Source organism: Haplochromis burtoni, unplaced genomic scaffold (assembly GCF_018398535.1).
Source record: "Haplochromis burtoni strain Fernald_Lab_line unplaced genomic scaffold, NCSU_Asbu1 Contig_455, whole genome shotgun sequence".
In the NCBI taxonomy this organism is placed as follows: domain Eukaryota; kingdom Metazoa; phylum Chordata; class Actinopteri; order Cichliformes; family Cichlidae; genus Haplochromis; species Haplochromis burtoni.
This window is the reverse complement of record NW_024582816.1, coordinates 267,383-293,612: the sequence shown is the minus strand read 5'-3', so window position 1 is coordinate 293,612 and position 26,230 is coordinate 267,383. Positions and strand designations below refer to the sequence as shown.

The 26,230-nt window shown below is 47.1% G+C and overlaps 3 protein-coding genes across 18 annotated transcripts in view; 1 reads left to right on the top strand and 2 right to left on the bottom strand.

The window, feature by feature from the left end:
- LOC102292558 (disks large homolog 1) overlaps nucleotides 1–7,352 on the top strand; it is a 100,440-nt gene extending 93,088 nt beyond the window's left edge. For 9 of the 10 annotated variants that reach the window (XM_005945790.3, XM_042213577.1, XM_005945791.3 and 6 more), the window contains 7 exons: nucleotides 1,507–1,548; nucleotides 2,658–2,708; nucleotides 2,819–2,920; nucleotides 3,002–3,174; nucleotides 3,267–3,376; nucleotides 3,453–3,544; nucleotides 5,110–7,352. In XM_005945790.3, the coding sequence (XP_005945852.1) occupies nucleotides 1,507–1,548; nucleotides 2,658–2,708; nucleotides 2,819–2,920; nucleotides 3,002–3,174; nucleotides 3,267–3,376; nucleotides 3,453–3,544; nucleotides 5,110–5,216 (677 nt within the window). In that variant the 3' untranslated portion in view covers nucleotides 5,217–7,352. The remainder of the gene's footprint in view (nucleotides 1–1,506; nucleotides 1,549–2,657; nucleotides 2,709–2,818; nucleotides 2,921–3,001; nucleotides 3,175–3,266; nucleotides 3,377–3,452; nucleotides 3,545–5,109) is intronic. The other variant, XM_005945797.3, reaches the window with a different exon arrangement.
- Nucleotides 7,353–9,988: 2,636 nt separating this feature from the next.
- Nucleotides 9,989–17,819, bottom strand: LOC102292243 (zinc finger protein 260). Its single transcript, XM_005945789.3, has 2 exons — nucleotides 16,232–17,819; nucleotides 9,989–13,013 (listed from the first exon to the last, which is right to left on the bottom strand). The coding sequence occupies exons 1-2, from the start codon at nucleotides 16,410–16,412 to the stop codon at nucleotides 11,041–11,043; spliced, it is 2,154 nt and encodes a 717-aa protein (XP_005945851.1). The 5' UTR covers nucleotides 16,413–17,819; the 3' UTR covers nucleotides 9,989–11,040.
- A 70-nt stretch (nucleotides 17,820–17,889) lies between these two features.
- The window catches only part of rasal2 (RAS protein activator like 2), a 68,019-nt gene continuing 59,678 nt past the window's right edge, over nucleotides 17,890–26,230 (bottom strand). For 5 of the 7 annotated variants that reach the window (XM_005945785.3, XM_042213568.1, XM_042213571.1 and 2 more), the window contains 8 exons: nucleotides 25,255–25,494; nucleotides 24,976–25,177; nucleotides 24,026–24,225; nucleotides 22,798–23,746; nucleotides 22,582–22,719; nucleotides 22,294–22,496; nucleotides 19,675–19,762; nucleotides 17,891–18,270 (listed from right to left, as the gene is read on the bottom strand). In XM_005945785.3, the coding sequence (XP_005945847.1) occupies nucleotides 18,103–18,270; nucleotides 19,675–19,762; nucleotides 22,294–22,496; nucleotides 22,582–22,719; nucleotides 22,798–23,746; nucleotides 24,026–24,225; nucleotides 24,976–25,177; nucleotides 25,255–25,494 (2,188 nt within the window). In that variant the 3' untranslated portion in view covers nucleotides 17,891–18,102. Of the gene's footprint in view, nucleotides 18,271–19,460; nucleotides 19,492–19,674; nucleotides 19,763–22,293; nucleotides 22,497–22,581; nucleotides 22,720–22,797; nucleotides 23,747–24,025; nucleotides 24,226–24,975; nucleotides 25,178–25,254; nucleotides 25,495–26,230 lie in introns of all 7 variants that reach the window. The other 2 variants (XM_042213569.1, XM_042213570.1) reach the window with 2 other exon arrangements.

Genomic DNA, 26,230 nt, shown 5'->3' with positions numbered 1-26,230 from the left:
ACAAGCGAGTTTATGAGTTGTGAGCGCGAGCATCCTAAAACCTCTGGGGGCGGAGCTTTACGCCGCCCGATTTGTATTTGAGGTTTATTCTACTGGTTGTTTGTTTTGAATTAAAAGCAGCTTCGTGTTTTTAGAGCAGACGACTTTATTTTGTTTTTGTGACGTAAAATCAGACGAAGCATCAACGACTCCTGATCAGCCTTTGATCAAAGTGATTATTCAGATTTTAAATGATGTTCATAAAACTGCATGTGGGACCAAAACTATCAAATAAAACTCAGAAAACCACAAAAACCAGTCAAACACGTAACAGAACCAGCGGGTTCAAAGTTCCCGACTGACAGGAGCTCTGATCCGGATCAGTTTGTTATATTTCATCCAGAACATGAAGATAAAATCTCAGTTTTTCTTATTTCAGTGAAGGCTGCTGTCGGCAGGCCCGGGTCAGCGCGTTTAGTTTTAATGCTGTAAAAGACGCTAAACTGAAGAGTCTGATGATGGTTCCTGGTGGAGTCTGAGACCCCTCCCCCTCCTCTTCCTCACCACAGACCCTCGTGGATCCTTCAGGCCGGCGCTCTTCACTCTGGCCACGAGTTTCCGCTCTTCATCTCTCACGAGACCTTTGTTTTTCTGTTTCATGGCAAATGTGTACAAGTTACAGGAAGCTCTAAAAGCTGAACACGGCGACCGATACGAGCAGATCTGAAGCAGAGCCGCTCGCTCAGTCATCGGGAAATTAACCCGCCCACAAACACGGCTGATCGATAAACCAGGGAACATTTTTAGTTTTGGTTAAATTACAGTTTAAAATGTGTGTATTCAGGTCTTGATGGTGTTTCCAGATGTTTGTCCAGCTGACGATCTAAAGAAAACGTTTAATATCCCAGAAAAAATCTGATTTTATTTTCTTATCTGAATATGATCATCAGCGAGCTGAAAACACAGACTGTATATAAAGGAGGGAAGCGTCTTAAAGCTGCGTTCTTTTTAACGGCCAGCAGGGGGCGATGCTGTCCTGGTGAGTTTGTGGTCTCAGTCTTTAGTTTTAAGTCTTACTGAGTGAAACGTGATATTTATTTAGTTAATTTTGGTCTAATTAAAATGTTTAAAAGGTGATGGAGGCGAAGTCGCTGCCCGCTGAGTGCGCCGTGTCCCTCAGTTCCCTCCCTGGTTTAGCCTAAATCGCTCTGCTCGAAGCAAACGGATGATGTCATGGTGGCTGCTTCCATCGTTTATATACAGTCTGGTTTTATCCACATCGCCCAGTTTTCAGAGTCGAGTCTTTGAACGTGAGGCAGTTATATTTGGATCTGAGGTCAGGGAAGACTCCTGGGAAGTTTGGGAAATGTTTTAAATGTGTCCATTATTGGGCTGAAAAGAGTCGGACGGTGGTTGTTGCTGTGATTGATCTGCCGCCTCGAGTCCCCCTGCGTGATCACGGCTCGGGGCAAAGCATTGTGGGACGGCGATGTGACCTGTCGTGTCCTGTTTGTGTTGTGATTCCAGAACACGTGACGTCTAACGCCAGCGATAGTGAGAGTAGCTACCGTAAGTGCCGCTCGATGACTCGCAGGAAACACTAACGATCGGCGCGACCTGTCACTGAACCCGCTAACTCCCTCACTGACGCCGTTAACGAGCACAGACTGCCGATTGGCCAGTAACAGCATGACCTCACACCCTCACAGTCTGCCCCTCCCCCCGCTGCTGCATGGACGCTGCCGCCTCGCAGAGAGCGACTCTTTCAGCCGCACCGCACACCGAGCATGTCGGCACAGTTCACTGATTTCATGAAGCCACTATAAAAATATTCCACCTTAAAACTGGAAACCAGAAACGCACAGCATCACCTGTAACCCAGCGAGCGCTGCAGACTCGGCTGATGTTGTGAGAGCACTGTTATGAACCATTAACGGTTAAAAACGAGCTCAGCGAGCAAACCCGATCAGAGATAAAGGCTCCTTTAAACATGGAATCGGATCAATCTGAAGCAGCACAGCAGTGGGAGTGAAAGCCCGCAGGCTGAGCTGCGACTGCAGCAGAAAACCTCCGATACCCCGAAAATAAAGATGAGGCACAGGTGTAGAACGCCAGGCCTCGAGGTGTCCTGCAGGTTTTAGGTATCACCTGAATCCAGTGATTACTTCATGACCAGGCCTCTGGAGAACTTCAAGACATGTTGAGGAGGTCATTCAGCCATTTAGATCAGCTGTGATGGATCAAGGACACGTCTGAAACCTGCAGGACTCCGGCTCTCTGGGCCTGGAGTTCCCCGCCACTGACGTAAGGTGACCGCGGCTCACACAGCTCAGATTAAACAAGCATGAGTATGTGAGGAGTCGCGGCGTTTGTGCATGCTGAAAATTGGATCGTGAGCTGTTAGACGTGCAGACGTCAAAGTCGGCGGCGTCTCCGATTCCAGAGCCGTAACTGAAACTGTTTAAACGCTTTCTGCTGCCGTCGCCGTTCTCTAACGGGAGAATTTTAGTTCCTGAGCACACTCATGTAATCCCGCAGGTTCAGACTCCGCCTACTAACCAACCTCAGTAGATCCCATCCTCCCTCCTCTCCTCCGTCTCTCCTCCTCTTCACCTTCATCACACCTCACTCCCGTCTGAGCTCCGGACGCTGAAACTAACCGACCTCTGTGTCTCCAGGTGGGCAGGAGGAGTACGTGCTGTCCTACGAGCCCGTCGTTCAGCAGGAAGGTGAGACATCTCTGTGTTCGCTTAGCTTTCTTTTTTTAAAGTAATCTGATTACCACAGGCAGCACTCAGGCGTTCCTGCATATTCGACATGCGTCGATTCTGTCCCACAGTGAACTACACCCGCCCCGTCATCATCCTCGGCCCCATGAAGGACCGCATCAACGACGACCTGATCTCAGAGTTCCCCGACAAGTTCGGATCCTGCGTCCCTCGTAAGTCCGCCGAACGCCTGTAAACAGCGGCTGCGTTGTACGCTCGTGTCACCTGATGTTTAATGCTGACCCCGCCCGCAGACACGACCCGGCCGAAGCGGGACTACGAGGTGGACGGCAGAGACTATCACTTCGTGATCTCCAGAGAGCAGATGGAGAAGGACATCCAGGACCACAAGTTCATCGAGGCGGGGCAATACAACAACCACCTGTACGGGACCAGCGTGCAGTCGGTCCGGGAGGTGGCGGAGAAGGTAATGGCGACACGCCCCTTTGACCTTTAACCCCGCTCTGACCTCATTCAAGCGGCGGCGTGTGGTTTGAGATGTTCTCCTGCTGTTTTCAGGGCAAACACTGCATCCTGGACGTGTCAGGTAACGCCATCAAGAGACTCCAGCTGGCTCAGCTCCACCCCATCGCCATCTTCATCAAACCCAAATCTGTGGAGAACATCATGTGAGTCACTTCACAGGAAACGCCTCCACTCAGTTCTCCCACACGAGCGTGAAGGTGACGTGGTTTTTCTCTGCAGGGAGATGAACAAGCGTCTGACGGAGGAGCAGGGCAAGAAGACCTTCGACCGAGCGAACAAGCTGGAGCAGGAGTTCACCGAGCATTTCACAGGTGAGTGCCCTGGCTCCACCCGCCTCAGCTCAGGTGATTCTCCACCCGCGCCGTCAAAACCACGTTACAGTCTCGCATGTGGTTCCTCTCTGCCCCCTGCTGGTCACGTGCTGGAGCTGCACCTCAACATTAGTGCAGCAGACGGGAGGAAATGGCGAGTCTTTGTTTGAGACGTGACGTTTTAAATTTGGCTGATCTCCTCTTCGAGGTCGTGTCCTCGTGCACCTCTGCGAGCGTGCATCCTGATGGATGTTCCTCACGCAGACTGGCGCTATACCACCCTGCCGGGACCTTTAATAACGAGCAGAAATGGCGCCGCCTTATCAGAGAGCAGGAAGTCCGAGAAATGAGCTCGAAGGATCGATCAGCCAGGTTTAAATACGTTTGTAGTTTTATTTTTATGGGCGGAGCTTTTAACCCTTTAAGACCTACCATAGAACAAGTCTGCCTGAGCTTGTATTATAGTTTTACATGCTGTGGAGCCATTTTTGGGAGCATTTCAAGTTGCTATACATCAATACAACCATTATAGCCCAAATTTTAATAATATGTCTGCATTAAGTGCATAGTAATTACATAAATTGCAAAAAAGTGCAATAAACTACAAACAAATTGAAAATCATTTTTGATTTTTTAACACATATTTGTAGTTAGAGAAATTTAAGAGGCTTATCCCTCAAAACTGTAAATACAAAAAAGTTGCACAAAATAGTTTCCTACCACAGGAAATTTATTTTGAGTGTCTTCATAGTTTTATTTTTGAAATACACCAATTTCTATACACTGCAGGAAAAACGAAAATAAATATTATACTGCAAATTTTCAAAAAAGCAGCATATGCATCAAAATAAACTATTTCCAGCAGTGCAATATGAGTCCTCAGCATCCCAGAAACGACACAGAGAGTCATAAAGTCAAACATAACTTTTAAAAAGAGCAGTATAGGCCCTGAGGCCCTGATAGTAAAAAAAACTACATTTCCGCGAAAATGACGTCACTTCCGGTTTCGGGCAGGTAATGGCGGAAATGCAAAAGTTCGCGCTGACGTCTATTCCAACGTAGGAAGTGTTACGAACAGCTGATTGGATCGGTAAAGCGTGTTTCTGGAATATTATGTTTTTGTTCCTGCAAGCGCTTTTTATGCAGTTTTTGCAAAGCTTTATGTGGAAGGAAACCGTGACCGAGGACAAGCTGATGGCATAAGATGTAAGTACAACTCCTCCGGTTTCATATGCAAAAAAAAATTTTGCGCTAGCTCACGTGGTTGCAGAGCTACCGGGATTTAAAAATAGTTACGCAAAACAGAGCGTGCCCGCTCCGATCGGCTGTAAAGGGTTAAACTTCGAGATGAAAGGAGTGTTTTGATTGGTTTCAGACACAAGCAGCGCTCTGACACGTCCACAGCACTAATGACATCACAGCTGATGCAATCATAACTTTATTTACCAACATTTAAAAACGATAATAAACGTCAGCGGAGTCGGGATGAGTGATGTACAGGTGGGCTGTGCCCGTCTGTGATGATGTCACGCGCTCGCCGCTGACTCTGCTCTGTGTGTGTGCAGCCATCGTGCAGGGCGACACGCTGGAGGAGATCTACGACCAGGTGAAGCAGATCATCGAGGAGCAGTCGGGTCCCTTCATCTGGGTTCAGTCCAAGGAGAAGTTATGAAGACGGCCGCTCCTCCTCCTCGTTTTGACGGACGAGTCGACCTGCAGACGTCCCCTCCCCCACGCCTCACCCTCCACTCGCCCCATCAGCGACGCAGCGGCCGACCCGAGTTCAGTTTAGCTTCTTTTCTTTCTTTCTTTGCCTGATAAGACTTCATGTTTGGGTTTCCTGACCAGCAGAGCAAAGCACACAGGAAGTTTGATGACATCACACTCACCGCGGTACAGCTCCTTAATGTTTAAGGGAGGAGAACTTTAGAGGAGACGAGGAAGGTACCTGGAAGTGACGAGAAGAAACGTACGAAGTGGATTTTATGTTTAGTTTTTTCTTTGTGGGTTTTTTTTCCCTTTTTTTGTCTTGTAAGGTAAGCTGGTGGGCGGAGTTTCAGTCTCAGGCAGCGTCTGTCGGTCCGGAGGAGGCGGAGACACAAAAAGCAAAACTTTGCACGTTTGAGCTTTAACAGCATGTCAGTTAATCCCGTTTATTTTCCCATCAGCCCCGTCGCCTCACGTCTGATGTCACCGCTTTTCTCTTCTGCTCGTTTTTTAGACTCTACTCACGTTTCGTTTGTTTTTTATTTTCGCTCCTCGCTGCTGCTGGATGTTCGTCAGGACGCTGCGAGGTTCCTGCTCTGCTGCTAGAGGGCGCCCAAGGGTTAACGAAGGAAAACGACAAGTTCCTTACTTTGTTTTTAAAGGAAACGGTTTTAACATTTATAATTTTCTGTCGATGAGAAAGAATCTGACAGATTTTCTGATTTCAGGGATGAAAAAATAAAAGCTCTGTTTCTGCAGACGTCGAATCGTTTCTCACCAAACCACCGAGACAGAGACAGAAAAGTATAAATATTTTTATAGATGAAAATAAGCTGAGTGCAATCATCAAAAATTATAAATCATATCTATAAAAAATATTTTATTCATTAACGTGTTTAATTTCACTAAAACACCAAATGCAAGACAGAAATTCCCAAATATGTTTATTTTATTACCAGAAAAATCTCAATATTAGAAATAACAAAAAAATCTAATAAAATCAAACTATTTTATTTTACTAAAGAAAATTATCTCAGAATTTTATGAAACTCTGATTATGCCAAATATGGTTTATGATAAAATCTAATTTAAGATAATTAAATATTAAAATCAAGAAAAATGCTACAAACATTTTCCGCCTGTTAGAAAAACTGCTCATAATTAATGAACAGATTTTTATGAAAGATCCGGAACATCAAGGAAAAAATAATCTAATACAAAAAGAATTTGAATCACCAGAAAATGCAAAACAAATTAAATTGTTTTAACTTAAATTAATTTAGAAAAGCGTGAAAATTTTAAGTTTAGAATAACTTAAAATCCCAAATCCGTATTTTACTTACAAACGCACCAGAATCACAGGACAAAAGATTTCTTAATATTTTATTATTACCCCTAAAATCTTAAAAGTAAAGATTTTATTTTACCAAAATATAAAACAGTGAAACAAGAATTATAATAACTTTTATTACAACAATCTATTTTATTATAATGACATTATAACTGTAACACTTATGAAAAACTAAAAATATTTAAAAGCACGTCAGAGCTGCAGGACAACACGAAGTAACGCCGACGTTTACGAGCGTCTCGTGAGATCTGAACTCCTGATTTTAGATTCTCTTCAGCTGATTTTTTTTAAAATTCTGGTCTCTTTTCTCACTTGGACAAGTCCACAGTCACGTGACGCAGTGGCGCCCTCTGCAGTTAGAACCCCGCCGGTCGTCGCGGTGACGTCCATCAGCGTCGCCAGTGTCTTACCACAAAAACGATGTCGATCATGCGATTCGCGCGGCGAGCCCGGAGACGAGCTGCCACCTCCAGGCGTCCACAGGTGTCGGAAACACGATTATTGTACAATGAGATTTTGACAGATATTTAACCCTCGGTAAACTGCCTATTTTGTTATAATAAAGTCTATATTGAACTTTACTTAAGCACTACTACTACGGGAATTATTTTCTTTGCATTGTTAATCATATATGAATAGAAAAGTATAAAGATATTTGAATATGAATATATATTTTTCTTTTTCTTTGATCACCACCTCCTCTGTCTTTTAATTTTCTTTTTTAAGCATAATAAAAACTTAACAAGAAAACCTGTGTGTTCATTTATAAAAGTCACACTTCAGTCGGCCTGCCTGAACACGTGCTGAACGGGTGACGTCCTCCACGACGCCTGAAGATTTCTGAAGAGGAAGAAGAAACCCTCGTCTGTCCCGACGTCACTGAAAAAAGTGCATTTTTATTTGATCTTCAGAGTGACGCTGAAAAACTAGTTCATGCATTTATTACTTCCAGGCTGGACGACTGTAATTCATTATTATCAGGAAGTCCTAAAAACTCCCTGAAAAACCTTCAGCTGATCCAAAATGCTGCAGCAAGAGTCCTGACAGGGACTAGAAAGAGAGCAGATTTCTCCTGTTTTGGCTTCCTGTTAAATCCAGAATTCAAAATCCTGCTCCTCACATACAAGGTCTTAAATAATCAGGCCCCATCTTATCTTAATGACCTTGTAGTACCATATCACCCTATTAGAGCACTTCGCTCTCGCTCTGCAGGCCTACTTGTTGTTCCTAGAGTATTTAAAAGTAGAATGGGAGGCAGAGCCTTCAGTTTTCAGGCCCCTCTTCTGTGGAACCAGCTTCCAGTTTGGATTCAGGAGACAGACACTATCTCTACTTTCAAGATTAGGCTTCAAACTTTCCTTTTTGCTAAAGCATATAGTTTACATCAGGGGTCTCAAACGAGCTGTGGGCCACTGCTGGCACTGTCATCTAATGTGAGGGACACTTTAGTGTTCACATAATGCAAAACAAACAAGAAAACACCCACAAATATTTCCCAAATTTCAAATATTGTATAAGAGGACAAAACTGCTACTGTTAACGTGAATTTTTCTTTTTCCTTCCTCTTAACTGAAGCCTTCAATGAACTACCAAATAAACACATTGGTCCTCTCTTTCTGGCCGCACATGTGGCAGCACTCCTGCTCTCATTTTATTTCTCATTTTTCTACGTAGCGCCGAATCACAACAACAGTTGCCTCAAGGCACTTTCTATTGTGCAAGGCAAGGCAAGTTTATTTGTATAGCACAATTCAACAACAAGGTGATTCAAAGTGCTTTACAGAGACATTAGAAACAAAAACAAATAAAAAGCATGATTTAAAATTGATTAAAACAAGCAAACAAACTAATTAACAAACAAAAACAGTATATAAAATCAAAACAGATAAAATCAGAACAGTAGATAAAATCAGTAGTTAAATGTAAGTTTTGAAATTTAAGCTTAAAAGTGTGGATTTGGTGCTTTATTCAAATGCAGCTGAGAACAGGTGAGTCTTCAACCTGGATTTAAATAAACTGAGTGTTTCAGCTGATCTGAGGCTTTCTGGGAGTTTGTTCCAGATATAAGGAGCATAAAAGCTGAATGCAGCTTCTCCGTGTCTGGTTCTGACTCTGGGAACTGATAAAAGACCGGATCCAGATGACCTGAGGGATCTGGAAGGTTCATACTGGGTCAGGAGGTCACTGATGTATTTTGGTCCTAAACCATTCAGAGCTTTATAGACCAGCATCAGAACTTTAAAGTCTATCCTCTGACGGACAGGCAGCCAGTGTAAAGACCTCAGAGCTGGACTGATGTGGTCCACTTTTTTGGTCTTAGTGAGGACTCGAGCAGCAGAGTTCTGAATGAGCTGTAGTTGTCTGACTGATTTTTTAGGTAGACCTGTAAAGATGCTGTTACAGTAATCAAGCCTACTAAAGATGAATGCATGGACTAGTTTTTCCAGGTCCTGTTGAGACATCAGATCTTTTATCCTTGAAATATTCTTGAGGTGATAGTAAGCTGACTTTGTTATTGTCTTAATGTGTTTTTCTAAGTTTAGGTCTGCATCCATCACTACACCCAAATTTCTCGCCTGGTTTGTGGTTTTTAGATGTATAGATTGAAGTTCTCTGGTGACCTGTAATCGTTTTTCTTTGGCGCCAAAGACTATTACCTCAGTTTTGTTTTTGTTTAGCTGGAGAAAATTGTGGCACAACCAGTCATTAATTTCCTCAATGCATTTACCAAGAGCCTGTACAGGGCCTCGGTCTCCTGGTGACATTGTGATATATATTTGTGTGTCATCTGCATAGCTGTGATAGTTTATTTTGTTGTTGTTTATAATCTGTGCCAGTGGGAGCATGTAAATGTTAAACAGAAGGGGTCCCAAGATGGAACCTTGGGGAACTCCACATGTGATACTTGTCTGCTCAGATGTGAAGTTACCTATTGATACAAAGTATTTCCTGTTTTCTAAGTATGTTTTGAACCAGTTTAGTACAGTTCCTGAAAGACCTGCCCAGTTCTCCAGTCGTTTGAGTAATATGTTGTGGTCAACTGTATCAAATGCTGCACTGAGATCCAGTAAAACTAAGACTGACATTTTTCCACTGTCTGTATTCAGACATATGTCATTAAACACTTTGGTCAGAGCGGTTTCAGTGCTGTGGTTCTGTCTAAAACCTGACTGGAAGGCATCGTAGCAGTTATTCTGTTTTAAGAAGTAATTGAGCTGTTGAGAAACTGCTTTTTCAATGATCTTACTTAAAAATGGGAGATTTGAGATCGGCCTGTAGTTGTTCATTTGTGTCTTGTCAAGATTGTCCTTTTTCAGTATAGGTTTGATTACAGCAGTTTTTAGTGGTTCTGGAAACACACCTGATAATAAAGAAAAGTTGACGATCTGTAACAGGTCTGACTCTAAAGTCTTTGAGACCTTTTTGAAAAAAGTGTACAGTAGATTGTACAGTAGATTCTACAATAATAGATACAGAGAAAAACCCAACAATCAAATGACCCCCTATGAGCAAGCACTTTGGCGACAGTGGGAAGAAAAAACTCCCTTTTAACAGGAAGAAACCTCCAGCAGAACCAGGCTCAGGGAGGGGCGGGGCCATCTGCTGTGATTGGTTGGGGTGACAGAAGGAAGACAGACAGATGACCACATTAAAAACGCAGACATAAATGAACACATTAGCTTTTGACTCTCACTGAACTAACAGCCTATCCCTCTGCGTGTTTGTGTACTCTGCTCATATTGTCTTCCATTAAATCTTTTTTTTTTTAACATTGCACTCAAAAACAAACAAATCCTTCTGAACAAAAAAAGTAACGTCACCCAATATATGGGCCACGAGTTTGAGACCCCTGTTTTACACACAGTATATATTTGGCACTTTATGCTTGATTTTACTTTCAAATATAAAGTGCTTCGAGTTGTTGTTGTGATTTTGCACAATATAAACAGTACAATAATAGATGAGCTGCTCCACCTCCTGAACTACAACCACCTCTGTGGCACTCGGCGCTGTAAGCATGACTAACACGATGTTCATTTTTATTAATGTCTTTATTGATAGAAAGCTTTGCATCACTGCTGCATTCTTTGTTTCATTTATAATATATAAAGCCCATGAATCACATCATTGACTCTAAACTGTACAAAACACTTATGGAAACCATGATGAAGCATTTCATCCAGTGTATTGAGAAAACATCGAAGACCAGAATAAAAACAAAACGCAGTCCCATAAATCAGCCTTTACAGCCTGCGGTCAAAGAATAAGGTTCTCCAACATGGCCTCCAGCTTACTTGACCTACAAGTTTTGTCCTTTAATCTGAAAGAACCAGTCAGTGCTGGTCACTTCAGATTGAAGTCAATCCCTCCTGGTCGAAACCGCGCCGATTCTTCCTGTTTGCTGATGACCTCAAATGTTTCCTCAGCTGCTCCTCTCCTAAGAGGATGCTGTGCGAGAGTCGTGAGCTCTCATGTGATTTTTCCACACCGTCGCATACGTAAATCTTTCCCCGCAGCTATTGCAGGTGTAAGGCTTCTCACCTGTGTGGGTTCTCATGTGAACTATTAGCGGCGGCTTACTGCTGAAACCTTTCCCACACGTTTTGCAGGAATACGGTTTCTCACCTGTGTGGCTCCGCATGTGGACTTTCAGGTAGGAGCTGCTAGTGAAGCTTTTACCGCAGAGATCACAGGCATACGGCTTCTCACCTGTGTGCACAATCATATGTTTCTTCAGATGAGAGGTGCTACTGAACTCTTTTCCACAGGTGTCGCAGGAGTAAGGCTTCTCACCTGTGTGGGTTCTCATGTGGACTATCAGAGGAGGACAGCTAGAGAAATTTTTTCCACACGTTTCACAAGAAAAGGCGCTTTCACCTGTGTGAGTCATCATGTGGTTCTTCAGTCCCGACGAGCGGCTAAATCGTTTCCCACACACTTTACAGGTGTAAGGTTTCTCACCTGTGTGGATTCTCACGTGGGCTATCAGGTGAGTACAGCTTCTGAAACCTTTTCCGCACGTTTTGCAGGAAAACGGTTTCTCGCCTGTGTGCGTTCTCATGTGGACTTTCAGGTAAGCGCGACTACTGAAGCGCCTGGTGCAGGTTTCACAGGCGTACGGCTTCTCACCTGTGTGCGTTCTGATGTGGTCGGCCAAAGTGGAGCTGTGAGTGAAACATTTCCCGCACGTCTCGCAGAAATAAAGCTTTTTACCTGTGTGAGTTCTCATGTGATTGTCCAGCTCTAAAGGGCAGATGAACCTTTCCTCACAGGTGCTGCAGGTGTAAGACTTCTTGTCTCTGTGGGTCCGCCTGTGCAGGAGCAAGCTGACGTTCTTAGTGAAGCTTTTCCCGCACGTCTCACACGAGTACAACCTTTCACCTTTGTGAGTTCTCATGTGACTCTTCAGTCCCGAAGACTGCCTAAATCTCTTTCCACAGGTGTTGCAGGAGTAAGGTTTTTCACCTGTGTGGGTTCTAGTGTGGACGGTCAGCGAGTCACAGCTGCTGAACCCTTTACCACACGTTTGGCAGGAATACGGTTTCTCGCCCGTGTGGCTCCTTGTGTGGATTTTCAGAGACACTGCTTGCCAGAAACGTTTCCCGCAGGTGTTGCAGCAGTGAGGCTTCTCACCTGTGTGGGTTCTCATGTGGCCTATCAGTGACGAGCTGCTGCTGAAACATTTTCCACACAGCTTGCAGGAATACGGTTTCTCCCCTGTGTGGTTTCTCAGGTGGATCTTCAGCTGACCGCTGCGATTGAAACTTTTCCCGCAGGTTTCACAAACGTGAGGCTTCTCACCTGTGTGTATTCTCAGGTGGATTTTCAGATTAGAATTACAGCTGAAACTTTTGCGGCAAAATTCGCATGCAAAAGGCTTCTCGCCCGTGTGACTTCTCATGTGGACTGTCAGCCGATAGTTTCTTCTAAAACTCTGACCGCACAGCTCGCACGTGTACGGCTTTTCGCCCGTGTGGGTTCTTGCGTGAGCTTTCACGTCGAACTTGCGGCTGAAACGTTTTCCGCAGGTCTTACAAGCAAAGGGCTTCTCACCTGTGTGGGTGCGTATGTGAGTCACCAGGTGGAAGTTACTGCTAAAAGTCTTTCCGCACGTTTCGCAGGCGTGAGATTTTTTATTCGTGTGCTCGTCCTTCGTCTGCGACACTGTCTTAAACACTTTTGCGTAAACGCTGCGCTGCACGGACTTCGAGCTACTGTCAGTGTTACGGTGAGACTCCAGAATGAGCTGTTCTTCCTCCCGATTGATGGAAAGCTCCTCCTGTTCCTCTTTCATCTGTTCAGTCTCTGCTTCCTCCTGATTGGTGCAGAGTTCCTCGTCTTCCTCTTTGATCTGTGGCAGCTCTCGCGCTTCCTGATCCTGACTGCAGAGCTCTTCCTCCTGTCGAATGTCTGAAGGACAAAGAGACAAACATGTTATAGATGTGATGACAGTAAAAAAAAATTAAAACCCTTTAGACAATCTTCATCATCGCCATCCATCACAACCGTGGTCTCAGGTGGGACTACTTCACACTCTGCAAGCCATCACAGTGGCTGCTAGAGGTCATTACTCGACCCTGAGACCTCCAGAGAGGACTCCTTCACCCCCCGTCCCCACAACCCAAATTATGAGCAGAATCACTCCAACAGGCGACAAAGTCCAACAATCAGCAGCAAAAAGTCTGATTTGCTGCTGGAAATGCAGCTGAAGAGCTCACTGCTTGAGAGATAAGGTCTCACGAGGAAGACGCAGACCAGCTGGGTAAAGTCCCACCTGTAGCTCAGGAGGTAGAGCAGGTCATCCAGTCTACATGAAAATGCTAAACCCCAAGTTGCTCTTCGACGCAAAAAGTGCTCGTGTGGATCTGAACAGGCTCTCCTGTCCACCACAGATGCTTCCAGGGAGTCTGGATCCAACCCTGCAGACCCTCAGGTGCATTCAGTGGTGGACCAGCAGACTGTAGCGGTGAAGAGAGCACAGCTGGAAGCTAGAAGGTGACCCTGTTGATTCATGTCACTAAGGAAGAGAACATCTGGAAACCTGCAGCCTGAGCCAATGCAGGATGTTTACAGTGAACAGCTGGACTGAATAGTGAGGCAGACTAAATCCAGCTGTTGTTGGCTGTACAGTGTTCGTGTGACTCTTTGGTGGAAGCAGAACTGGGAAGTATGGGAATTTAACCACCATCACTGGCAACCAGGTGTCAAGCAGCTCCGCCCCTGGAAGGGATTCTGTTGTTTAAACAAAGGCAGCTCACGATTGGAGGACAGCATCAGCTGATCCAGCAGCAATACTGAGCTTCCAATTAAAAGTAACTATGGCAACATTTAGGCATGGCCGCAAAAGCTGACGCAGGACGTCCACATAATGACCACGACAGCAAGGCTCGCTGTCACACCGAGCTCTGATTGGCTCCTGCCTGTGCACCCTGCTGATGACACACACCTGTTTACCTGCACACGCTCCTTTTTTCTGAATTTAATGCGGAAAAAATTACTTTTATTTTACTGTAGAATTTCCACCAGTTTACCCACAATGCACTTCTGTAATCAAACAGCCAGGTACCAACTCCTGCTCGTGGATCTGTCACACAGATGTTCACAGCTGGAGAGAGAAACATGGCTCCTGTGGATCTGTCCAGGAGGGAAAAGTCCCGTTCAGTGAGCTGAAGGTTTCACGAGGAGCCGAAACACGGTCGTCAAACCGCGTAAAAGCTGAATCGGCTTTAATGACCCAGCTGCCGCCAGGTGAACCGGAAACATTAAACAGGTGAGCTCAGATTTAACAGCCCACCTGTGGAGAATCCTTTATGACGCAGATCACTCGCTTTCTTTTCTCTCTTTGGCTGCGTCCCAATTCAGGGTCTGCACGCTTGAAGTACGCGCACTACGTACGGTGCGTACTATAAGTACGAGAAGTGCGGAAGTGAGAGGCTTGTGAAATGGGACGGTATACGCTTCGTCGCGCTGTTCAGGTTGCCTAGCAACCATGATACTAACCGCGAGACACGTTTCATACAGCTTTGTGTGACAGAAACGAAGGAGACAAATGTTTTGTTGGTCATTCATTTTTGTCATGACATCACTTTAGTTGAGTATCTGAGGCTGAGACCACGGGACTGTAAACATGATTGTTGGGCTTCATGTCTGTGCTGAACACTCATTTAAGATTAGCTAGTAAATAACAATTAGTTAATGTTGTTCATGAGTGTCACTACCCGATCTGTACCGGAAACCCGATCGGTACCCCGCATGCGCAAATCTTACGTCACTTCCTCTCTTTGCCAACATTGCGACATTCAATATATTTGAATGATACGGTTAGCGCCCAGTTAGCTCCTAGCATTTCTCAACAGCTCTGCCTCCTTTTCGACTGCCCGGGACATTTAAACAATGGATAATCCGTATACAAAGAAATTCATGCTTTTCTCCTCAACAGAGAGCGTCCCCCGATTGAGCAACAGCGCCGTAAAATAAGAAGAATGGCGCCTAATTACAGAGTTAATAATGCAGACTTTGTAATATCTCACGTGTAGATTCATCAGCCAGATGAAGTGTTTACTGACAATTGACAGTGATAGCGCACATCATCATCACTATTCCAACAATCCTCTCCTCACAGACAAGCATAAACACACTCGACTATCGCTAAATCAGATTTAACACACGTTTGTAATGACGCTAATTCAGTTTATAATAGGGTTTATTCGCTCGGTCAGCAGGTGGCGGTATCCTCGTACACTGGGGAGTAAACTGCCATTAAACGAACAGAAGAAGAAGAAAACATCTGCACATGCGCGGTACGGATCGGGTAGACCCGATTTGTACGGTCAGACTTTACACATGCGCAGTAAGGATCGGAGAGTCCTGATCCGTAACTTTCTTTTTATTTTTCGTTTTTGTCTACATTGTACTGAAATGCTTCATTATTGCAAACATTTTAAGATATACTTGTTATTCTTAACATCTTAACAGATACTCTGACCCATAACTATCGTAAAACGCTACGACCGGAAGTAGAAACCTTTCGCGCATGCGGGGTACCGATCGGGTTTCCGGTACGGATCGGGTAGTGACAATGAGACTAAAGTCATCTCACTGTGGTGATGTAAATATAATATGGCTAATATTATAGTATTGTCAGATTATTATGATATATATATATATCTATATATATATATCTATCTCTCTATCTCTCTCATATCTCTATAGATAGAGAGAGAGAGAGAGAGATAGATATATCTGACTTTCAGCTTGTGTTTGTGGATACATGATTGACTTTAATTATTAAATATTCGCAGATAAATAAGTGACGTCATATTCAGTACTTTTGACAGTTCACTCTTCGGACGCTCCCTTCTGCCGTATTTTGCGGCAAAATTCTCCACACCCACCGCCGCGCTATGAATTGTGGGATATATGGGACCACGAAGCGTGCACCGGACCAGGCTTGATATTTGGGGAAATCGACGGCGCATTTGGAGTATGCGTTTGAAGCGCACTTAGAATTGGGACAGCCGTCGTCGCGTGGCGGTGACGTAACCGCACTTGAAATGCGTACTTCAAGCGCGCAGACCCTGAATTGGGACACAGCCAGTATCTCTCTGATCGTTTCCGGTTTTGCTCACCTGTCCGGTGCGGCTGCCTGTCAAGTTTCCAGGTGATGTCCAGCAGTCTGCGCCTGCGCTCGCAGTCCATCTCCTCCTCGGTGCGTTGTTCAAACTCTCTGCCACCTCCTGCTTCTCCTCCTCCTCCGTCAGCAGTCACGGCCTCGGTGACAAACTCAGCCGGAAGTTGAAGGGAAGACATTTTTGATGCAGCCGAGAGAAAAACGTGAGATTAAACTTCAGTGAAGCTAAAGCTAATGCTAACTCCGCCGTCCATCCGGAAAGCCCGGTGTGCTCTGCGCATGTGCGAAAAGGGATTCTTCCAGTTCCTGCCTTTCACAATAAAAGTGTAAACAACGTAAACTCGGAGGTGCAGAGGGAACCCTTTCAGAATAAAACGTGACAGAGTCCAGAGTGAGAGATCATTTTTTACCTTTAGTGTGTTTCATATTTTGGCTCCACGCTCCTCACGCTCAGCAGTTTTAATGAGAGCAAAGTGATATGGTACTATAAGGTTATTAAGATTATTTAGGGCCTTGTATGTGAGGAGCAGGATTTTAAATTCTGGATTTAACAGGGATCCTGATAATGAGTTACAGTCGTCCAGCCTGGAAGTAACAAATGCATGAACTAGTTCTTCAGCGTCACTCTGAGACAGGATGTTTCTAACTTTAGAGATGCTGATCAGATGAAAGAAGCAGTTACAGATCATGTCCTGGTCAGAAATGACTCGCTGATGATGTCATCCAGACTGGTGTCAGTGGGAAACACAGCAGCCTCCGAAACTTCTGCCCGAGACTGTGACACCTTAAAATGATCTCTTTCAAAGTTTCATGATAAACATAGTTAAACGCTGCCATCGCCTCGGCGGCGTGAATGTTGGGGTAGTTTTGAGCTTTTAACGATTTCACTGAACTTAATGACCGTGCGGCTTAAATCACAGCTGATGTTTGGTGAAGCGTCTGTTTGCAGCTGCTTCTACATCATGTCCAGGTGAACCTTTGACCATTTTCGTCATTCCTACAAACAGCCGCAGGAGATCTGGGATTACTCGCAGTCTGACCACCACAAACAGCCTCACGAGTTTATACCAATGGTGATGGTATAAAGGAGGCGCTGATCCTCCTCAGGTGCGCGCTCACCTGTGGGACCGATGTTCGTTTTCACTTCAGAACAAAATTAACATGAAATAAGAGCGACGGCAGCGTGAGCATCAAAGAAACACGAGCACGCCAAACAGGAATCGGACCACAGTCAAACTTTCAGGTAGACTTTATTGTCAACATAGGGACAGCAGACAGGCGTGACCTTTGACCCTGATCCTCCAGGAGTCTGTTCAGTAGATCAGCAACAGGACGAGAACGAGGGGGAATAAATTAAAACCCAAAACAACTCGTCAGGTAAAAAACAAGAACAACGGGAACTCCACGCTACGAGAAACGAAAACAGAAGCTTCGAAAGAAATTCATAAAAAATCGATTAGAAAACGTTTCAGTTTTTGGTTTATTTCTTCCTCGCTGTGCTTCTGTGACTCTCTCACACGCACGCTCGCTCGCTCACACACACACGCTCGCTCGCTCACACACACACACACGCTCGCTCGCGCGCACACACACACACACTCGCTCGCTCGCTCGCTCGCTCGCTCGCACACACACACACTCACACACACACACACACACACACACACACACACACGCTCGCACACACACACACACACACACACACACTCGCTCTCTCACACACACTCTGTACATCAGATCAAACATCAGTATTTACACTCGTGTTAATAGATTCTATATCTTTAAATTCTCTCTTTGATGTCTGCAGCTCATCTCGTGGGCGAGGGAGTTATATACTTTAAACCCCACCCCCACCCAGGGCAGGACCAATCAGCAGCTGCTGTTCTTGAACTCTCCGTTCTCAGTGATTGACAGCTTGGTGGGGTTGCTTGGCGACAGGCCGTTGCGAAGGTTGGGAGTGCTGTAACGCTCCTTCACCTGCGTCAGCGCCGCCATCAGCCGTGAGTTCGCCGCATCCAGGGACCCGATCCTTTTCTCCTGATTGGATAAAGATGAGAAAGGGGGCGGGACAGGAAGTCAGACCGACAGGTAAACAACAACAACAAAGCAGTTTGGTGTTGATCGGAGAGTCGGGTCAAAACCACACAAGGAAAAATAGAAAGTAACATCCCTTTAATGAAACTTTTATTAAAATACTGATTAAACGAGGTGACGGATAAGAAACAACTAAAGAAAAAAGATTTTTAATAAAAACGACTTAACCCTGAATCCAAATCAGGCTTTAATGAAAACATTTCAACAGCTTTATCAGTGAAACATGTTCAGTGACACATAGTTTTCTACAAAGAGCGAAAAGATCTTTAATCGGACACGTTCAAATAAAACCTGCGCGACAGACGAAACGATGCAGATTTAAAAGGACGATTTGGCCTCTTAACACAACATTAAATGATTTAAAGGTTGAAAAAAAGACCAGCTCACACAAAATCTAAAAACGGTTCAGCTTAATAAAAGCGGCGACGTGGTTTTGACCCGACGTGAAAACAAAAACAACCACAGGAAGTTTGAGGGCAGCAGCCGAAAATATAAACAGCAGCCCAAAAAAGCTCAAACCAGCGAAAAAACAAAAAGGTGAAAGTCCAACGCCGTCTCCTGAGCCTGCTGACGACTCGCTTTATTTTGAAAGGGTGAACTAGAAGCTGTGGTGGTTTACAGGGAGGGGGGGTGGGAGGTGGTGTGGGGAGGGGGAGGTGGGGTCTGCAGCCAAACTTAAACAAAACCAGCCGAGAGCGCAACACGCCGACACACCAGCGTATTACAGAGCAGCTGGAACCAGCCGTCAGCTGAACTACAGGAGCCCCCGAGGCCCAAGAACGACTTTGAAGATGAAGCTGAGTGAAAATATTTAATTATTAATAAATGTTCTTATTTACTGTGACTGAAGGAAGGACGCTGTTCGTGAACGTTCTTTTGTCAAATTGAGTTTTTTATCCCCACGTGAACCAGAGGGGGGCGCCCACCAGGGGGCGCCGACAGCTGCACTAATCCTGAGCTCTTGATAAACTCAATGCTGAAACTCCGCGCTCTGATTGGCTGGTTCAACAGGTGTCAGGTGTGTTGGCAGTGTTTTTTCCCCCCCTAAAAATAAATTCATAAAAACAAAAAACACACAGCGTGGCGTTGGTGATAGTGGCGGAGGAGGAAGGGGCGGGGCTACAGTTACTTGCCTGATTGGTTTATTTCACATCCGTTACTGACCTGAAATCAGTGGAGAGACTGTGAGACGTTTCAAAAGATTTAAAGTTTCCGTCACAGCTGCAGCTCGAACACAACGCATCGCTGCTTCCCTCTGAAACCCATTACCCGTGCCACAGGCGTGCCACAGGCGTGGCACGAGCGTGGCACGAGCGTGGCACAGGTGTGTCATGGGTGTGTCTGTACCTGAGCGTCGATGATCTTCTGTTTGGCTTCGATCACTGCCTGCATCTCTGCGTGGTCCCGCCGTAGCTCCTCCTCCACCGCCATCAGTCTGCAAATGTACAGAACATCATCATCATCATCATCACCTTAAATATCAACATCTGGGTCGTGTCCGAATCCATGGGCTGCGTCCTCCTGAGGACGCATTTGTAGGCCGATTACGTCACAGCGACGCACCGAAGGCCGTCCAAATTCCTCCGAATGCGGCCGACACATGCGTCCTCCTTTTCCCCGAATTTGAAGGATGGGTCAGGTGTGTCCTTCGTGGCCCACCGTATCCCAGAATTCATAGCGCAGCCCAGCCAATTCCAGTTTCCAACAATGGCGGCCGCTACTAAGTTTTAAAATTACTCTTATTAATCTTTCTGGGTCACAAAATAAACTTTTAACATATTTTCAGGCGAGAACGTAGCTCAAATATCTGCTCGGTTTATCAAGACATCGCATATTTGCAGAGGTGCTCCGACGTTTTCAGAGACGTCTGCTACCCACCAGCTGGAGAGCTGACCGAGTGCTGGAGGGTCACTGGAGCCGCCGAGAATTAGGTTAGGCTTATTATTACTTAAACGTAATATATAAGTACCTGAGACAACCTAAACATGTCATTGTTGGGCTTTTTTCAGTGTTTTATTTGTTTGTGAGTAAATCGGTTTGGCTGAGATTAAAGTTATTAGATTAGATAAAGTAAAACTTTATTAATGGTGGTTTTCACACAGCTGAATAAACAGACGTGTGAGACGGTCGAGAGTTTACTCCAGTGTCCTGTTACAGAGGGATGCAAAGGTTTGGGCAGCCTTGTTAACAGTCAGTATTTTCCTGCATAAGTTGTTGGTTGTTACAATAAAAAATGTCGGTTAAATATATCAGAGGAGACACACAGAAGTGAAATGAAGTTTATTGGATTTACAGAAAGTGTGCAAGAATTGTTTAAACAAAATCAGGCAGGTGCACAAATCTGTTGTCATGTCATTGATTCCAAAACCTTCAGAACTAATTCCTGGAAGTCAAATTGGCCTGGTAACCTCAGTGACCCCTGACCTACATGCACAGGTGAATCCAATTTAAGGGGGTCAATTGTAAAGTTTCCCTCCTCTTTTAATTTCCTCTGAAGAGTAGCAACACGGGGGTCTCAGAACAACTGTCATCATGGTGGGAAGGACACAGAAAGCTGCCTCAGAGAGTTACGCCGTCTGTCTCCACACTTAGGAACATATTGAGGCAATCAAAGGCCACAGGCTCAAGTTAAGGCTCGAGTGTCAGACCGAGAAACAGACAGGCGCAGTCGAAGATCGCAGCGGTCCCAGATCAGCTGTCCACACTGGAACTCTTCCCCATGTTGCTGTCTGTGTTTATTGTGCTGTGGTGTGTTGATATCTGTGCATTCCTGTATTATCCTTCTGTGTTACACATTTCGATGTTTTTTCCTCGCTACCTAGCCTGACCTGTCTCCCCAATGTGATGCTTGTATTGTATGTACGGTTGGCAAGGTCTGTCATCTCGGCTGTGGGCAAAAGACCTGCAACTGACAAATAAAGGCTCTCTCATCTCATCTCATCATCTCTCATCTGGACAAGCCAGCTTCATTCTGGAATAAGCTGCTGTGGACAGATGAAACTAACATTGAGTTATTTGGGCATAACACGGGGCGTTATGCACGGAGGAAACAGAACACAGCAGTCCCAGAAAAACACCTGCTGCCTCCAGTAAAATGTGGTGCTGGCTCCATCACGCTGTGGGGCCAGTGCAGGGACACATGGTTTCCACTCAGTATCAGCAGATTCTGGAGACCAATGTCCAGGAATCAGTGACAGAGCTGAAGCTGCGCCCGGGCTGGATCTTTCAACGAGACAACGACCTGCTCAAAATCCACTAAAGCTTTCATGCAGAGGAAGAAGGACAACGTCCTGGAACGTTCATCTCAGCCCAGACCTGAGTATTATTGAAACCTGTGTCCATGCTCAGAAGCCATCAAACCTGACTGAACGAGAGATGTTCTGTAAAGAGGAACAGTCCAAAATACCTTCAACCACAATCCAGACTCTCACTGACCCACAGGAAGCGTGTAGAGGCTGGAGTTTCTGCAAAAGGCGGATCTGCTAAATATTGATTTCATTTCTTTGTGGAGCCCAAATTTATGCACCTGCCTGATTTTGTTAAAAGAATTCTTGCACACTTTCTGTGAATCCAATAAACTTCTCAAATATCCCTGTGCGTCTCCTCTATGATGTATTTAACCAACGATTTATACATAATGAACAAGGCTGCCCAAACGTTTGCATCTCACTGTATGTTTTAGACAGCAAGGAGCAGACGGCTGAGGTTATTAAACTCCACCGAGTCAGCGGCGACGCCGATCTGAAGGCTGGACCGTCCAATTCCACGGCCGTTTACTTCCGGCCGACCCGACCTTCTGAGGACCCGGCCCACGTAGGCCGCGTAGGCCGGGTCCTCAGGAGGATGCAGCCCATGAATTCGGACACGACCCTGGTTTGATTTACTTAAACTCCTCCTGAACACCTGAAGCCCATTTTCTGTGACATCAGCCCCGCCTCTTCCATCATGTGACCTGTGTGTGCGTACCTGCAGATGATGCTCTTCATCTGGGTGTCCTTCTCCTCCTGCTGCCTCCTCAGTCGCTCCTCGCTGTCTTCCAGCCGGTTTTTGTACTCGTGCAGCAGCTTCTGCATCTGCTGCTCCTGAGCGAGCAGCCGCCGCTCGTACTCCTCGAGGCGCCGCCCGGACACGCGCAGGCGCTCCTTCAGCCGAGAGATCTCCAGCTCGTACTGTGGAAACAGGAAGCAGTTTCACAGAAATGAGCCTTCGTCACTTCCTTATGGGCTTCGCCTGCAGCCCAGGTGTGCCTGTTACCTTCTCTGTGTTCCTGCCCTCCTCCCTGCTCCTCTCCCCTCCCTCCTCCTCCTCGTACTGGCCGTTGTTTAGGACCCATGCCGCCGTCCTCTCCACGGGAGACATCGCCACCGCCACCGCCTCCACTGGAGACGCCACCTGCACACAAAGCAGTGACATCATCAGAAACACACCTGAAACGCTAAAAGTCTGAGACTCGGCGGATTTCTGTCGTACCTGTGGCATCTGCTTGGTGGTGCTCTTTGGGGGCGGAGCCACGTTCTCCACAGAGCAGGTGGACGGTTGGCGGTTGATGATGCCAGCGGCAGGGGTGGGCGTTGGCTCGGTGTTGGCGCTGCTGCTGCTGCGCAGTGAGGCGCTGTGTGCAGCGGACCGTGGCGTCCTTGCCCCGCCCCCTTTGCTCTGCTGCTCCACCTTTATGATGTGGGCGGTGCCTGCTGTTGTGCTCTGACGAGGGATGGCGACCGCTGTGGCGGTGCCGGGTGGGAGGTCTTGCAGGGCATGGCGGCGTGGCGTAGAGCAGTCCTCGCTCTGCGTGCTCCGCCTGCTGCCCACCTCGTCCAGGCTGCTGTTGGACGGCGCGCGACCTTTGCCCCCCACCTGGCTGCCGAAGTCGTCAGAGTTGCTGTGGCTGTTGTGGGAGCTCTCGGTGCTCAGGTTCTCGGAGCTGGAGTCCTGCCGCAGCGAGTGGGCGGAGCGTGTTGTCGTGCTGTGGGCGGGGTTACTTAGGTGGTAGACGGGGTTCTGGAACGAGAGCGGCTGCAGGCTGCGCTGCTGACTGACGGAGGCGTGCAGCGGCCGCCTCACCTGCGGAGCGCTCTGTGGCTGTCCATCTCTGGGCGGGACTTTGGCCTGGTGTGGTGCCAGCTGAGGGGTGAGAGGGTTGGAGTGGGAGTAGGTAACCGGGGCAACGGCATGTCCGACGGAGGCCTGCGAGCCAACCCTGCTGAGACGGGGCGGGGCCTCGTGGTGTGGCGGGGGCCCCGCGTGGCCGTGGAGGCTCTGAGCGTCCTGCAGGTCAACCAGAGAGATGCTGCGACCGTTGGGCAGCAGCGTGTCGCGCTCCTCCTGGTCGGAGAAGCTGGTGTGGTTGGAGGGATGCTGCTGAGGCAACAGGGGGCGCTGACCCCGAACTGGTGTCTGCAGACTGCGAACCTCGCTGCGGCTGCAGGAAGTGAGACGTGAACAGCAGTTAGAGAAAATGAAACTTTTCTGACTGATCGTTCCTCAGGGATCGATTCTGGGGTCTCTGGTGACTCTCCTTTATACCTCATCTCTTCTGACATATTTCAGAAACGTCTTATGAAGCTAAGCTCGTTTGAAACAGCTGTGCACCTATTTAAACCTTCATGCATGTCAGGAACAGGAAGTGTTGCACAGAAACTGGTTCACGTGAAGACACCAGAAACCTGTTCAACACCTGATCTGTCTGCTGATTGGTTACCTGTCACTGGGGTCCTCAAAGATTCGTTGCAATCCCGACGACAGGCTGCCGCTGATGTTGTGGGCGGAGCTGTGGTCCTGGAAGCGCCGCAGCTGCTGCTGGACGGGCGTTGGAGCGGCCAGGCAGCGAGTGATATCTCCCAGAATCCTCGGCAGCGGGCCCAGCTTCGCTATGGTGGCCTGCAGGAAGGAATTTTCACCCTGTGGTCGCCGTGTGTGCGTTTGTGTGTTTGTTCGTGGATGGTTTGAATGGAAGCACCAAGATGCGGTGGTGGTGGTGGTGGTGGTGGGGAAGCACATAACAGACAGGAAGTGAACAGAAAGAGGGGGGGGAGGAAAAAACATGAGGGAAACTTAATGAGAACGAAAACAACTAGAACGACATGCTTCTACTGAACAGAACCAGAACCGACACAGCAGAGCCATGCTGAGACGGGTGAGGCAGGGGGGAGCGGAGGGTGAGCTGGAGGGTGGGGGAGGAGCAGTTCAGGCCATGCTGTGATGTTCAGCCACGCAGCGTTAATGTGGTTAGATGAAGTCAAACATGTCACATCGAACACACCACTCAGCGATCAGCTGATAGTCAGACACATTCTGCACACAGTGATGTCATCCAGCGGGGTCAGGGTGTCCTGTGAGACGCCGCCCGTGGCTGCTACCGGCCTGGTCGGGCTGTTCGGTCCAGCATCGTGCAGTTTGCAACATGTTGCTTTAATAACTGCTCAAAAAACTTAGAGGAACTTCGACTCGCTCAGTATCAGGTCAACATCCCAAACATCTGTAAGTGTTTTAATGTTCCTGAGCGTCACAGGGACGCCTGCTGAGTCTGCAGCACCTGAGCTGTGTGTGAGTCGGTGTTCACCACACACACACACACACACACACACACACACGTGCACACACACACACACACACACACACACACAGTGTTGATGGTTCGTGTGTCTGTACCTTGTCGAGCTGAGAGACGACCTCCCACAGGAGGGCGTGCAGGACGGACAGCTCGCGGCCGAGGTCGATGTAGCCCTCGAACCCCGGCGTGTTGGTCAGCGTCTCCGGGTTGGAAATCTCCGACAGGAAACGCATCATCCCCGCCCATTCGTGCTCCAGGAAGTCGTTCATGAAGGCCATGTACTCCTCCTTGTTTCCAAACCTTTGGAGGAAACGCAAAGTGAGATTTAGTTTTTTCAGAACAACCCCGGCGGCGCGCGCTGACCTGCAGATACTCACTTGGTGAAGTTGGCGAGGTTCTGGATGACTTTGGCGATGAGCGTGAGCGTCCGGGACGTTCGGTCGTCGGGATACTCCTGCATGAGGTTGAAGAGCGAGGGCGACATGATGGCGGGGCAGAGGAAGCGCAGGAAGAGCGAGGCGCTGATGAGGCGCTTGCTGATGTCCTGCTGGTGGCCGCGGGCGACGCACTGCTGCTTCCACGAGGCGAACACTTCCTTCAGCTCACGAGGAAACACGCTGCGGAGACGGGAAGGAGCCGACAGCACTCAGAGCAGGAAGGAAGGATCAGGTAGCTGCTGCTTCCCGCCACACGCTGAAGGCTTTTAATACGCCTCAGCGAGCAGGATAACGTCGTTTACGCCAACACACACAGATCCCAACTTCCTGTCTCTGAGACTCAAACCGATCCCAGCGACAGCTTCACGGTCAGACCGAACGGCCTTCAAGCATCTGAAGGAGGACGACTTTAATTTACCCCAGAAAACATGAAACGTCTCCATCAAAGCCGGAGCGCCGTCGTCTGGCTGCTCATTGGACAAACAGGAAACATCTCACCTTCAAAGGCTTTTAATTCGCTCATTTTCAGTAGCCGCCTCACAACTTCCTGTAACACTTTGCTGCCGTTTCATCCAATCACCATGTTAACCTGCTGTGACCCTGATTAAACTCACAGGTCAAAGGTCAGCTCAGAGGAACAAACAGGGTCTCTGAGCTGTAGTTGCCTCCCGGTGGCAGCAGGGGGCAGAGGTTAACGGTAGACGACCTTCACTGAGCTCTGCTGGTTTTATCTGATCCCTGATGCTGTCGCCTTAGTAACACCGTTACTCCTGCTCTGCTTCTTTTGTCTTTTTAAATGTCCACACGCGCACACACACACAGACACACACACACACACAGACACAGACACACGCACACACAGACACACACACACACACACACACACACACACACACACACACACACACACACACAC